At 43.8% G+C, this 16,036-nt stretch overlaps 1 protein-coding gene across 3 annotated transcripts in view; it reads left to right on the top strand.

Moving 5' to 3' along the window:
* SYN3 (synapsin III) overlaps nt 1-16,036 on the top strand; it is a 279,822-nt gene that overhangs the window by 58,659 nt on the left and 205,127 nt on the right. For 2 of the 3 annotated variants that reach the window (XM_073324725.1, XM_073324735.1), the window contains exon 4: nt 5,863-5,954. The exons of the other annotated variant lie outside the window; for it this stretch is intronic. In XM_073324725.1, the coding sequence (XP_073180826.1) occupies nt 5,863-5,954 (92 nt within the window). The remainder of the gene's footprint in view (nt 1-5,862; nt 5,955-16,036) is intronic. 3 annotated transcript variants of the gene reach the window in all.

Here is a 16,036-nt window from a genome sequence, read left to right as displayed (position 1 = left end):
CTGAAGTTTGAGGAAGGTTTGGGAAGTTTGGTTGGGGGGGCGGGGGGGAAGAGTTAAAACACTTAAATACTTTTTGTGAAAAATGTCTTTCATCGTTTAACCTCAAAATGTAAATGTGAGTCTGCTAAATTCCGGGACCCACAGAGTTACAAAGAGTATGGCTATGCAGTCCATGGGAGCAAGCCTTCCAGCATGGGTTGACACACTTGGGGCTAGCAAGGCTCCCTCAAGTACTCTAAAAATAGGTGTGTAGACTACCCTTTGAAGTGGGGGCTCGGGTTCTGAAGCCTAGGGAGGGGGACAGGCTTCAGAGCCCAAGCTCCAGCCTGAGATGCAACTTCAAAGCACTGTCTCTACAGCTATTTTAGAGCACTAGTTCAAGTCCTGCTAGCCCAAATCGATTGATACTGGTGGGAGGCTCACTTCCAGGGGTTGTGTAGATGTACCCAAAACATTCTGGGCCCTACAGTCTGTGATATGCTCAAAGGTTGTGAATTATTTCCACGTTCTCTGGACCTGATTCTCTGTTAAGCAGTCATTTACAGGAGTGAAAAGTGAGTGTAAAACACCACCAGATTAGAATGGTAACACTTACATCCACTTAGCACAGGTATAAATAACTACTCGATGTGCCAAGGACCTTTCCCTCTGATGCACAGTTATCTGTCAGTCTCTCTCTATCTTCACTGACTGCTTTCAAAGACCGCTTTTGTCTGCAAGGTAAGCACAGGTTCATAAACACATCAGACCCTTGAGCTTCCAGACAAGGAATTTGGCAGGCCTAAAAAACCCACAGAGCAAAAAATACAGGGAATGATGGGAAATCAACAGGAAACAATTCTTGCTGATTAAAGGGTTCAGGCTTCTTCTGAATGTTAGCTATCAGGGGCCTGTCTGATAGCACAAAGCACCTATGTGAAAGAGGAAATGGCTGTTAACTTAGCAGAGTAAGGCAGAAAACCAGTGCCAGCAAAAGGTGATAATAGGTGAGAATGTATGATTGGATAGGTCAGTGTTGGGCATGCTAAAAATACCTTATATGGATAGGGCTATTTACACACATAAGGGAGATTTGATGACTGTTTGGTCCAATTCTACATTTTCTCACTCAAGCAAAATTTCCATGAAAGTTGATGGCCTGAGTAATGACTGCATGACTGAGAGTAATATAACCTCCAGAGTGACACACAGTCCGTAGGAAGAAAAGGAGTACTTGTGGCACCATAGAGACTAACAAATTTATTTGAGCATAAGCTTTCGTGAGCTACAGCTCACTTCATCAGATGCACGCAGTGGAAAATACAGTGGGGAGATTTATTTATAAAGAGGACATGAAACAATGGGTATTACCATACACACTGTAACGAGAGTGATCAGGTAAGGTGAGCTATTACCAGCAGGAGAGTGGTGAGGGCGGGAGGGGAACCTTTTGTAGTGATAATCAAGGTGGGCCATTTCCAGCAGTTGACAAGAATGTCTGAGGAACTGTGGGGGGGTGGGGGAATAGTTTTACTTTGTGTAATGACACATCCACTCCCAGTCTCTATTCAAGCCTAAGTTAATTGTGTCCAGTTTTCAAATTAATTCCAATTCAGCAGTCTCTCCTTGGAGTCTGTTTTTGATTTTTTTTTGTTGAAGAATTGCCACTTTTAGGTCTGTAATCGAGTGACCAAAGAGATTGAAGTGTTCTCCAACTGTTTTTTGAATGTTTTAATTCTTGATGTCTGATTTGTGTCCATTTATTCTTTTACATAGCGACTGTCCAGTTTGGCCAATGTACATGACAGTGGGGCATTGCTGGCACATGATGGCATGTATCACATTGGTTAGATGTGCAGGTGAATGAGCCTCTGATAGTGTGGCTGATGTGATTAGACCCTATGATGGTGTCCCCTGAATAGATATGTGGACACAGTTGGCAATGGGCTTTGTTGCAAGGATAGGTTCCTGGTTTAGTGGTTTTGTTGTGTGGTTTGTGGTTGCTGGTGAGTATTTGTTTCAGGTTGGGGAGCTGTCTGTAAGCAAGGACTGGCCTGTCTCCCAAGATCTGTGAGAGTGATGGGTCGTCCTTCAGGATAGGTTGTAGATCCTTGATGATGCGTTGGAGAGGTTTTAGTTGGGGGCTGAAGGTGATGGCTAGTGGCGTTCGTAGTCTGTAGGGTATGTTCAGATTGTGCAGGATATAAGCACTTTATAAAAGTAAGTCTCTGGCCCACTCATGGTTGCCAAGTTAACTCTCCAAATGTAAGTCATGTGTAACTGATGCAGCAATGAATGACGGAGTCTGCCGATAGCATGAAACAATGGCTCTGGGAGGGGTGAACTCTCTTGCTCTAGTAGACTCAATGGAGATAGACTAACTTAGATCTTACGCAGATAAGAACACTGGTGTGGTGATGGGCTGGTAAAACTGTGATATTGGAGAGAACGTGACCAGTCATCAAACAGCTGACAGTAGTTCATTTGTGCACTTGTGGTCCCATTTGAACTCCTTGGCACAAAGAATTGGGTTATCCCTTCCTTTTGGATTGTGGGAAATCTCTGTTATGGAAGGATTCCAATGTAAAAGTTGGTTAAGGGATTTCCTTACAATGTTTGAAGAGTAGATGTGATATTACAGGCACTAAATGTAGCCAGCCAATTGCATTATCAGTATGGCTAACCCCAAGCATTCAAAGCTCATAAGTCAGGCCTAAAAAACGGTGAGATTTTTTTAAAAATGTAGGCGTGATGGGGTGTATAAACCCCACATTAGAACTGAAGGGGTTAAGGAGCAGTGCTGGACCCGGGTGACTCTGCCCCCTGCACCTACAGAGCCTGCTCCAACTGGAGCAGGAGCTTAAAAGAGAACCAGACTGCCCACAGCTGAGCTGACAGGGTAGGGGCACAGGCCTGTTCTGACAGCTCCTGAGCAAGGCTGCTATAGATGCCATCACTGCAAGGAAGGGGCTAGCACTAAGCCAGCTATGCTGAGCGTTTCGTTGTTTGTTGCTGCTATCTTATGTTAGACTTGGAGATGTTGGGGGGAGGCCAGTGGCCCAGGGAAACAGCCTGAAAGCACTCCAGCATGCTTGATATTGTTGCCTCTCTTCCACCTCTTGTCTCTGCTGTAAGGAAGGGATAGAGATGTGGAGAGCCTCAAGGCAAGGGCGAGTCTCCTGCAGGAGAGGGCTGAAGACCTTCCCTTTGTGAGGGCATGGGACCGTATATATTCCTCTAGACTCTCCTTTTCTGGAAGGGGATGATTATTAATCAGTGACCACCAATTTGCAGTGCTATAGTTGCAGGCAAGGGACACTGGAGGTGGCAGGGAGAAATGTCGAGGCCTGGCAACCTAACCACTAGGAAAAGTCACCAGTAAGCCCAGGGCCTCACCCCGTCATGGTGGGATTCTTTTTATTTGCCTTCTGGTTTCTGAACCTTTAGGGTGCACTCACTTCATATTTTCAAGCTTTTCTGTGCATCCATGAGAGTTAGAAACACTTTTTAAAATGAAATTTGACAGTCTCATACAATCTCTTGATTTCAGTTACTGGGCCTTTAAGAAAAACGCTAATGTATTGTATGACTCATGATGTAATTGTGAGAGTTGGCAACACTGCATAGCTACAAAATTAGGTAGAAGCCAGTTTGAACTAGTTAGAGGACTAGTTAGAGGACAACATTGCCCAATTGCTTTTTAAAAAATCTGTAATGAAAAGTCACACATGAATTTAAAAGATGTGGCCCCTTTTTCCCTTGTAATGATTCAAGAGAGAAGATCAATTTTCTGCATCCAAATTTAGGCCTTGTTACTGCAGTGACAGGTTTCAGAGTAACAGCCGTGTTAGTCTGTATTCGCAAAAAGAAAAGGAGTACTTGTGGCACCTTAGAGACTAACCAATTTATTTGAACATAAGCTTTCGTGAGCTACAGCTCACTTCATCAGATGCATACTGTGGAAAGTGTAGAAGATCTTTTTATACACATAAAGCATGAAAAAATACCTCCTCCCACCCCACTCTCCTGCTGGTAATGGCTTATCTAAAGTGATCACTCTCCTTACAATGTGTATGATAATCAAGGTGGGCCATTTCCAGCACAAATCCAGGGTTTAACAAGAACGTCTGAGGAGGGGGGGTCCATTTATTCTTTTACATAGAGACTGTCCAGTTTGACCAATGTACATGGCAGAGGGGTATTGCTGGCACATGATGGCATATATCACATTGGTGGATGTTCACCTGCACATCCACCATTGGTCAAACTGGACAGTCTCTATGTAAAAGAATAAATGGACACAAATCAGATGTCAAGAATTATAACATTCATAAACCAGTCGGAGAACACTTCAATCTCTCTGGTCACGCGATTACAGACATGAAAGTTGCTATATTACAACAAAAAAACTTCAAATCTAGACTCCAGCGAGAAACTGTTGAATTGGAATTCATTTGCAAATTGGCTACAATTAACTTAGGCTTGAATAGAGACTGGGAGTGGCTAAGTCGTTATGCAAGGTAACCTATTTCCCCTTGTTTTTTCCTGCCCCCCCCCCAGACGTTCTTGTTAAACCCTGGATTTGTGCTGGAAATGGCCCACCTTGATTATCATACACATTGTAAGGAGAGTGATCACTTTAGATAAGCTATTACCAGCAGGAGAGTGGGGTGGGAGGAGGTATTTTTTCATGCTTTATGTGTATAAAAAGATCTTCTACACTTTCCACAGTATGCATCCGATGAAGTGAGCTGTAGCTCACGAAAGCTTATGCTCAGATAAATTGGTTAGTCTCTAAGGTGCCACAAGTACTCCTTCTCTTGTTACTGCAGTGAGATACACAATGAGATAGACTCCTGCCTTCCCATGGAGCCCAGTTGATTTTAATAGGGCTTTGCATTGGTAAAGGGGTTTACCTGCATGTGTCTTGTTGCAGAATCAGGGCCTTGAAAGCTATGGTGATAGGCACTTTAGACAGACATACTATGCCTCACTACAGTTTATTCATTAAACTGTAATTAAGGAAGACTTTAGAAATTCTGAATATCCTGACTGGCTTATATTGACATCCTACTCCCGCATATAATTTTCAATACATTCCCCAAGTCTAATTTGCACTCCTTTCCTCATGATATTCCATATTGGTAATCAGGCCCTCAGTCAAATGCATTTCTAGGGGATTATTACATATATGACACTGTTGAAGTCCTTGGGATCCATCTGAGACATGCAGCAGGCGTAGTCACCTGGAACTCACCTTTTACCTCTAATTGCTTGATTATTCTTTGCTAACCTTTTCTTGAGTGTGAGTTACACTTTACAAAGAGAACACACTGAATTGTTTTAATAATTAAACAGTAACGTAGTAACCTACCCCGCTCCAGCACCGCTAAACATTTAATAGTTAAACCTTTAATAGCTAAGCCACTTCAGCTAGATTCCCCTGTTTGTCACCTTCCTGCAGCATAATGAGGCTTTTTGGCCATTAAGGGAAGCATAAATCTCTTGCATTAGGTTTATAGCTGGCCAGTGCCATGACAGCGGATTCAGACATAATTCCAAATGAATGTTTCCAAGTGGGAACTTGAGTCATACTCAAGTGATTTTACCTCTGTTTTTGTTTTTTGGCCCAATGGTTCTTAATTCCTTTAGTATTTATTACTGCAATAAACTTAATCCTGAGTAGTCATGCAGCATTAGTATTGGAGCAATAAACACTTCTCCAGTGTTTCCATTGCAAATCAGCAGTAATTGGATCTGCTGTTGCCTCATGGAAAACTTTTGAAAGAAATATTCCATGTGAAGACAGTTTTGCATTTCTGTCAATTTATTCTTTGTGTTTTCTGTCACCATGTAATGCTCTGTTCTTTCACTTCACTGCAGGCTGAGTTCTCAGAGCTGAACCTGGCTGCTTACGTTACTGGTGGCTGCATGGTGGACATGCAGGTCATGAGGAATGGCACCAAGGTAGTAAGGTGAGAAAGTCTGACTTTCTTTGCATATCTTTCTTTTTAGAGAGATGTGAGAGCAAGAAGGATGAGTCAGGTGCCTGGCCACAGCCCACTGAGGTCAATGGACAGGCTCCCATTGGCTTTGATGGGCTTTGGATCAGGGCCCAAATGTACATTACTTCCTAGTTTTGTTGTTTTCTATCCTCACTTTTCCCCACCCATTAATTTAGGCAGAAACGTCCCATTCTCATAATCTTTTGTACTTCAGGTCTGATGATACTGCCAATGGGCAATGGTCTTCATTTCACCTTTCCCTCTCGTATTTTCCTGCTGACTCACTTCGACTGTAAATACTGCTTTGCACGCACAGCCAGCCCCATATATGTTCCACTTTGATGGGGACAGTCTGCTTGAATATCTGCAGGTCTGGTGGCTGCAGAATACTTCTGTGTATGTCCTCTACTAACCTGTCTGCTTCTCAGCACCATCTTCCTTAGGGAAGATTTTCCTCTTCAACATTGCCTTCTGCGCTGCCTCAGGGCAGGATGCCACCTCTCAGGCTGTTGGAGATTTCTGTAGTTGTTAGCATTTCAGAATAACCACCTTGCATCAACCACAGTCTACTGCAGGCAAAGGCACATCCCGTAGTGTTGCTCTCTCTGCAGGCAAAGGCACATCCCGTAGTGTTGCTCTCTATTCATCCTGGCCATCTATCCATTTCATGAGTTAGACAGCATTAGTCCACTTCTTTCTGGTACTGAGGTGCCCAGAATATCAATATGGTATGTTAGCTGAAATCTGACCTAAGTCATATATAGAGCAATGATCACCTCTTTGTTTCATGATGTGAATGACATTGTATATGCTGCCCCCAAATCACGTTTTTCCCCGAGTTCACTTCATAGTTTGTTCTGTCATTACCATTTTTCAAATTTTATTTTGTTTTCTTTACCCTTACATTTGTTCAGGTTGGAAATTTAATTGTCTTCTTCCCTACCCATTTTTATAACCACTGTAAGTTGCTCAATGAGTTGTATGACAGACCCAAATACCGTATCTTAAGTAGATGCTCTCTACCGTATTCTTCTACAGCATTAATATGGATGTTAAAATCGATCAGATCTCACACTGATGATCACTGGGACAGCCCGCTAGACATATCCCACAAACTTGATACACCTCTGTTGAGCTTTGTTTATAGTTCTCCAGCCATTTTTCAGTGATTGTGACCATGCTTGTATCTATGCAAATTTCCAATGATTTTTCCATGTAAGATTTCGTGAGTCTGTGTTAAATATTTAAAATTCAGATCTATGACAGCCATTGTGTTCACTTGTCCCACTAATTTTTGCCTCCCAATACACAAATTATTTCCATAGAATCATAGAATATCAGGGTTGGAAGGGACCTCAGGAGGTCATCTAGTCCAACCCCCTGCTAAAAGCAGGACCAATCCCCAATTAAATCATCCCAGCCAGGGCTTTGTCAAGCCTGACCTTAAAAACTTCTAAGGAAGGAGATTCTACCACCTCCCTAGGTAACGCATTCCAGTGTTTCACCACCCTCCTAGTGAAAAAGTTTTTCCTAATATCCAACCTAAACCTCCCCCACTGCAACTTGAGACCATTACTCCTTGTCCTGTCCTCTTCTACCACTGAGAATAGTCTAGAACCATCCTCTCTGGAACCACCTCTCAGGTAGTTGAAAGCAGCTATCAAATCCCCCCTCATTCTTCTCTTCTGCAGACTAAACAATCTCAGTTCCCTCAGCCTCTCCTCATAAGTCATGTGTTCCAGATCCCTAATAATTTTTGTTGCCCTTCGCTGGACTCTCTCCAATTTATCCACATCCTTCTTGTAGTGTGGAGCCCAAAACTGGACACAGTACTCCAGATGAGGCCTCACCAATGTCGAATAGAGGGGAATGATCACGTCCCTCGATCTGCTCGCTATGCCCCTACTTATACATCCCAAAATGCCATTGGCCTTCTTGGCAACAAGGGCACACTGCTGAATCATATCCAGCTTCTCGTCCACTGTCACCCCTAGGTCCTTTTCCGCAGAACTGCTGCCTAGCCATTCGGTCCCTAGTCTGTAGCAGTGCATTGCGTTCTTCCGTCCTAACTGCAGGACCCTGCACTTATCCTTATTGAACCTCATCAGATTTCTTTTGGCACAATCCTCCAATTTGTCTGGGTCCCTCTGTATCCTATCCCTGCCCTCCAGCATATCTACCACTCCTCCCAGTTTAGTATCATCCGCAAATTTGCTGAGAGTGCAATCCACACCATCTTCCAGATCATTTATGAAGATATTGAACAAAACCGGCCCCAGGACCGACCGCTGGGGCACTCCACTTGACACCGGCTGCCAACTAGACATAGAGCCATTGATCACAACCCGTTGAGCCCGACAATCTAGCCAACTTTCTACCCACCTTATAGTGCATTCATCCAGCCCATACTTCTTTAACTTGCTGACAAAAATACTGTGGGAGACCATGTCAAAAGCTTTGCTAAAGTCAAGAAACAACACATCCACTGCTTTCCCTTCATCCACAGAACCAGTAATCTCATCATAGAAGGCGATTAGATTAGTCAGGCATGACCTTCCCTTGGTGAGTCCATGCTGACTGTTCCTGATCACTTTCCTCTCATGTAAGTGCCTCAGGATTGATTCTTTGAGGACCTGCTCCATGATTTTTCCGGGGACTGAGGTGAGGCTGACTGGCCTGTAGTTCCCAGGATCCTCCTTCTTCCCTTTTTTAAAGATTGGCACTACATTAGCCTTTTTCCAGTCATCCGGGACTTCCCCCGTTCGCCACGAGTTTTCAAAGATAATGGCCAATGGCTCTGCAATCACAGCCACCAATTCCTTTAGCACTCTCGGATGCAACTCGTCCGGCCCCATGGACTTGTGCATGTCCAGCTTTTCTAAATAGTGCCTAACCACCTCTTTCTCCACAGAGGGCTGGCCATCTATTCCCCATGTTGTGATGCCCAGCGCAGCAGTCTGGGAGCTGACCTTGTTAGTGAAGACAGAGGCAAAAAAAGCATTGAGTACATTAGCTTTTTCCACATCCTCTGTCACTAGGTTGCCTCCCTCATTCATTTAGGGGCCCACACTTTCCTTGGCTTTCTTCTTGTTGCCAACATACCTGAAGAAACCCTTCTTGTTACTCTTGACATCTCTCGCTAGCTGCAGCTCCAGGTGCGATTTGGCCCTCCTGATTTCATTCCTACATGCCCGAGCAATATTTTTATACTCTTCCCTGGTCATATGTCCAACCTTCCACTTCTTGTAAGCTTCTTTTTTATGTTTAAGATCTGCTAGGATTTCACCGTTAAGCCAAGCTGGTCGCCTGCCATATTTACTATTCTTTCAACACATCGGGATGGTTTGTCCCTGTAACCTCAACAGGGATTCCTTGAAATACAGCCAGCTCTCCTGGACTCCTTTCCCCTTCATGTTAGTCCCCCAGGGGATCCTACCCATCCATTCCCTGAGGGAGTCGAAGTCTGCTTTCCTGAAGTCCAGGGTCCGTATCCTGCTGCTTACCTTTCTTCCCTGTGTCAGGATCCTGAACTCAACCAACTCATGGTCACTGCCTCCCAGATTCCCATCCACTTTTGCTTCCCCTACTAATTCTTCCTGGTTTGTGAGCAGCAGGTCAAGAAAAGCTCCCCCCCAGTTGGCTCCTCTAGCACTTGCACCAAGAAATTGTCTCCTACGTCCCCCCCTTCCATGCTATGTGAATCCAAACCACTGGTGCATCCATCAGCTGGTGGTCAGTGCCAGTCTACTCCTTTGTTCACTCACACACAAAACTGGAATGCTCTCCAAGAAGATCACCTGTATTGATCCCATTTTCTTTTCTCTTCCCATGCCCTTGAAGTTATTCATGGGTCTATCAAAACTTTCCTTCATTTATTAAACTGTTACTGGCAATAAAACTTTGTGTCCGAAAAACGGGGTGTCTTTTGTTTGGGGTGAGTGAGTTGTCTGTATTATTGGGTGTCTTTCTGGATGGGTGTTTATATATGAGAAAGAGTATGTGTGTATCTGGCTGTGGCAGTGGTGTGTACGCGTCTTTGTGTTTGTCCTTGTGTGCTTGTAGATGTGGATATTTGTATGGTGGGGGTGACTTGGTGGGTGGGTGGGTGGGAATCTGTATGGGTGCCTTGCATATGTGGATCTGGTCATGTGTTATATCTATTTGGACGTATCTCAGCTTTGACATACTAGTGCACACATGCAGCATTTGTTCACCATATGTGCTGGTATGGCCCCCTGCTTAGCTCACTTGGGACCATAGAACAGCTGTCTTATATTACCACCCTTGGAGCAGGTTAGAAGACACAGAGAATGAAAAAGAAATTCTCTCTCACTTTGGGAAGCTAAGAAAGGAGAACACTCATACGTCTTGTGGAAAGACTCTTCCCTCCCTCCAGCCTTGGTCAGAAGAGAATTCCCACACTATTCAAATTCTTCTGTGTGGGGCTGGAGAACAGATTTGTAGGAAATCACTAGGTTTATCATACTGTGTATCACTGGGAACTCTCATTCTTTGTCTTATCCCATAGATGCTCTCCAACCCTCATGCCTACCAAAAGTCAAGCTAAGAGAAGAGGAGAAAACATTGGACAATGTTCGGTGTTATTTTTCCGGATGACGCATACATCTGTCACACTTCACTCATTCACTCCAAACCTGCCTCTCCTATCTTCCTCCCCACGCTCTTCCCCTCTGTCTTGTCCTCCTCACACCAATCCCTCCCTTTGTCTTTCCATTTAGCTAATACCCTACTCATGACAACCTGCCCAAAAAATTAAAATCAATAGTATTGTGGCACTAACATAAGACTTGCCACCATCACACTGTTCACTTTGCATGTGTGTTATGCTCCATTCCCTTACCTTTTTGTCTGTCATGTCTCCTATCTGTGATTATACAGTGTCTAGCACAATGGGGCCCTGTTCTTGGTTGGTCTTTAGGCACTCCCATAATAACCTCATAATTTATACTGCTCATAAACATGAAAATATATATACGTGCCAATTGTGTGTGTGCACACATACTGCACAGCCATGGACACAGACACAGGCATGCACATACTTCAGTTTCCTGACACACATGCAACTTGTCTCTTGTGCACGTGCAACTCACCTTCTCCTCCCTCGTGCACATGTTTCTCCAAGCCACAAGAGCACATATGTTATATACCCATAAATCCACCCATGCCACAGACAGTCTCACCCAGGCACAATCCTCATGTATGTATACACACAGCTCCCTAATGAAGATAATTTGATACTCATTGTGGTTGAGTTATTCTACTCACAGCCAGAGTAAACCCCTAAAGAAGATGGGAAGGATTGACAGATCTGTAATATTGTGGGAATAAATTAGGGAGGTTCTAAGTTAATGCTCTCTGCAAACACTGAGGAGCAGAGAATTCCTCAGAAGAAACATGAGTAATTTCTACTTCTAAAATACCCAAACCACAGTACAGCAAGCTTCTGCTTAAGCAATTGCTTATGTTCACTCAAGGAATGGAAGGTCTGAGGCGGCCCAGAGAACCTGAAAAGAGTTACAAGTTCAAGGCCACAGAGTGGAGAAAATGTTGATTGAACAAAAACAAAGCAAGAGATTATTTTTTCCTGGGCAAGGGGATTGTTTGGGGGCGTGGTACAGATGAACCATTTAAGTCTCAGGTAGGGTGACCAGATAGCAAATGTGAACAATTGGGACACTTTTTGGGGGGATCAGAGTAACAGCCGTGTTAGTCTATATTCGCAAAAAGAAAAGGTGCCACAAGTACTCCTTTTCTTTTTTGGGGGAGGGGATGGGAGGAAGTATAGTTGCATGTATAAGACAAAGCCCCTAATGTCAGGACAGTCCTGATAATATCACAGGTAATGTGAAATTATCCCATGGATGAATAGTTCTGGAGGTCATATTTTGTTCACTACTTTTTTTCCCCTCACACCTCACTAAATCTAAGTTAATTATTAACCAGGCTTTACAGAAGCAGTCAGAACACTCCAAGCTGGCAAGATATAGTGCTAGTGCTAAATTTTTAATGTCCTGAATGCCTGGAAATCCCCCTAACGGGACATAGGAAGCAATGGTACCTCACTAATATGCACATTTAGGATCCCCCACCCCCAAAAAAGCAATGGCCGCTCCATGCTCCTCTTCAAAGGAATGGTAACGGAGTGCTGCAGTAAGGGTTTGAATTACTAATTTAAAACAGTCAATGCACTGTCATGTATGTACTAGTAGATTATGAATAAATAAAAATAACCTACACTTCGTATTAATAAACAAAACATTTTCTGGTATATTATCTTCACATTTTAAATTGTGTTAATTGAATTCTTCCCTAGTTAGTTAAATTCAGTTATTTGCAATGGGTCTCCCAGTCATTCATATGGAATAGATAGGGTCTATTGCATGCTTAACTCAAACCCCTTTTTTATTGTTTTTGGGGCCTACAATTTAGGACAGTCTATTCGTCCCTATGCCAATTGATTAGAACTGCACAAGTAAATAATTGTGGCGCTCTTTTCTGAAAAAGAAGCCCTGTTTAACGGGAAGGTACAATATTACTTAAAGCTCTATCCCTATCCCTTCCCTCAGACAAAATTAAATACATAATTTTGTACGCAGAGTTGTCAATTGGGGAGAGTGGGGGGTGGCAGTAAGTGGACCTTCATGCCGTTTTGGATTCTGCCACTAGCTTGTGACATCTTGGGTAAGTCACTTCAGCTAAGAATGTTAAACTTGGGCAGCTGAAGTAAGGTGGCCTGATTTTTAGAGACACGGGGCTCCCACAAATGACAGGCAGTTCAATGAGGACTAGGGGCATGTCTGCACTACATCTGGGAGTGAGCCTCACAGGCCCGGTCCACATACTCCCACTAGTGCTCTAGAAATAGGTATGCAGACATTGCTTGGATGTTGCAGCTCGGGCTCTTGAGCCCACATCCCTCACCCTCTCCCCAGGCTTCAGAGCCTGAATTCCAGCCCGAGCCTCCATGTCCACACAGGTATTTCTGAGCCCTGATAACACAAGTCTGTGGATCTGGGCTGGGTGGCTTGCTCCCAGATGCAATGGAGACATGCCTACAGGATTCTCAGTACCTCTAAAAATCTGGTCACTTATCTAGCAGCCTGAATATGGATTCAGATGCCTAACTATTGAGTTACCGACATTTGAAAATGTTTGCTTTAATTTCTCTGTACCTCTGTTTCTCCATATAACATTCACTCTGAGAGCTCTTCCTTGCACACGTCTCCAAAAATTCAGAAAGAAAGAGAATAACCATATTATGGCTTATGTAGTCTCTAATGAACTCTTTCCCACATTACCCAAGTACCATACTTATTGCAACACTCCGGATGCCTCTGTTCAGTAGGACCAGCAACAGAACAAGTGGATGTGATGTGGGATATTAGCATAATGCCTTGTCAGAGCAGTGTGGGGAGATTCTGCAGTGCACCTGCCCTGCCTGCATAACAATTGCAGCATCAGTCCTGTGATGATATGCAGCACCAAAACTTTCCCAGTTAAATGTTAAATAAATAATATTGTGCAATTTGATGAGCGGCTTCATAGCTATAGAGGACCTTTCATTCCAAAAGATCACTAACCACCTTGGAAACAGGCATTGCTTCCCCAGTGAAATGCAGCCACCTCTGGCTGGAGCGTACCAGCTCATAGCTGCAATATCCATGCCCAGGACCGCAGTTATTAAAGTGATGTCTGAAAGACCCACACACAGTAAACTGCCTGGGACTTAATTTGTCTGTCTCAGAAGGATGAAGGGCTGAGTCACCCCTGTTGGGATTAGACCTAATGGGCCTGATTTTTATTTCCACTAAGGCCCCTGTACACTGCACTCTGGCAGCCTAAAGAGATCGTAAACTGTTAGGGTTACACCCACTTTGAGTCCCTTTACGCTGCCAGCACAGGATGAAAGGGCCTCCGTGGAAATGAGAATCAGGCCCAGGGAGCCTACTGTATATTTCTAACTTGATGCTTAAAACTCCCAAGCCTGCCCTCTCTCTCTGCATTAGATAAAATTCAGGGCTGTGTTTGCCACCCAGGCCTAGTGAGCCTGCAGTTTTTGCCTCTGGCAGATGTGGGGGGGGGGAAGCAGAGGTACACTGAAATCTAGGAGTGTTTTCTTTCACAGGGAAAAGCAGCTTCTGTGGGAGTGTTTCAGATTTTTAAAGATATGGATTAAATATATGTCGGATTTCTCCCCTCTTTCTGCCTCTCTAGTTGGCTCCTTCAGGTAGAGGCATCTTTTTGGCACTCTAGTTCTTCTGCCGCCAGCTAGTGATATGAACATCCAGGATAAGGCCCATCTCTTTGTGTGTTTGTATGGTGCCCTCCACAATAGTGTCTTGGTCTGTGAGTTGGGCCCCCTGAGGCACTGCCATCTTACAAATAATAAATGACTAACTGTAAGAGGTTTAGGTACTGCAGTGAGGAGAGTCATAGGTACCTAAATAGATTGATACAAACAGATCATGCTTGAGAAAAGGAGTGGGTTAGTTCCACTGGATCAAAATGAGACAGAATTGGCCACTGGCAAACAGAGAGACTGAAAGTGAAGAGAAGTGGAACCAGCCATGCTGAAAAAACTGGCTGTTGGGAAGGAAATCCTACGGGGTGAGCACAGGTCTCTTGCAGGGAGAGGGGTTAGTACTACAGATTTTGCTTGCAATTCAGCCGTTTTGTCTAACAATGTGCATGCTTCACTCTGCTAGCTGGCTGAAATGACCCTGTCAATCACAACTGTGGAGAGGCCAATGATTGTTCTGTTTCTTCAATACAAGCCCATTCGTCTCTTTACTTAATTGTGACCGTTCTGTTGATTCTGGCTGATTTAGTATTTGCATGTGTTCTAGTGACAGAGCTGGAGCCTGTTGCATCACAATCCTAAATCCATTGTGCCCTAAAAATCTGTTTCTCCATGACATGCTTTTGCACTATGATCTATGATATGATCTCACGGATAGGAAACTGCCACTTCCACGTACAACTCACCATGCTGGGGGCAGGCCTTTTCCTGCTGTTCAGCATCTGCTTGCTCCAAGAGGCAAGTATATTCCTGCTGTACAAGGGTTGCCAGCTCTGGGATGTGAATGCTTTAATTCCACATGTGGATGACCACCTGTCTCAAGTGGATGTTTTCCTGTCACATAGGGCCCCACCCACGCAACAAAGGGGATAGTCTACCACACAGAGGCTGTCCTCTGCAAGAGGTGTTTAGTTTCCTGTCCTATGACGATATTTTCTTGCCACACATTAGCTGCTCACTGCTAGGCAATCAGTATTTTTTGTCGCCCAGAGACTGCTCACTGCTAGGGGGTGGGTTCTTTCTGCCATTGTTCTGCAAAGGATACATGAAAGTAGTTTGAGAGAGCTAGTAGGTATATGTCGATCCAAGAGGTTCTCTAATAGGAAACTCAGTGTTCACCTCTGACATCTTCCAGAAATCTTGTTTCACAGAAGAACCCTAGTTGGTGCCTCTTCATCATTTGGCTAAATTCCACACACGTTTTAGGAAAATGTCCTGTCTTTTTTAAAGCCAAACTGGGAATCCCTGCAAAGGAAGGAAAGTTTAGGAGGATGAAGAAACTGATCTGGAGAATGTAGTCTCCCAAAAGCCAGACGGAAAAATAATATATGTAGCGTATAGTTTTTCCATGATCTACACAATGTACTGTATTATAACAGTACAATATGTGCCATATATTTAACACAAAGTGTACAGAATAAATGTATTTCAAATTAAATAAATTTGGCTGACTATTTTAAATAGATGTCATGCTGGTATATTTCAAAGAGAATGTAACTTTTTAAATATGTATTTAAAGAAAAAACAACCCGCCCTCTCTCCCCAGCAAACTGCTACCCTCACCTAAGCACTCAGCAACCCAGGGAAGTCAGTGGGTTAGAATAAGGTGTAAATCAGGGTAGAATTTAGCAGCCTGTACTTACATATTTAACAATCTAGCATGTGCAACACACTTTTTATAAACCCTAGTAACTAGTCCCACAAGAGAGGTGATTGCCTTATTCTTCCACCA

Source organism: Lepidochelys kempii, chromosome 1, assembly GCF_965140265.1.
Source record: "Lepidochelys kempii isolate rLepKem1 chromosome 1, rLepKem1.hap2, whole genome shotgun sequence".
In the NCBI taxonomy this organism is placed as follows: domain Eukaryota; kingdom Metazoa; phylum Chordata; order Testudines; family Cheloniidae; genus Lepidochelys; species Lepidochelys kempii.
This window is presented reverse-complemented; position numbering and strand designations above follow the sequence as displayed.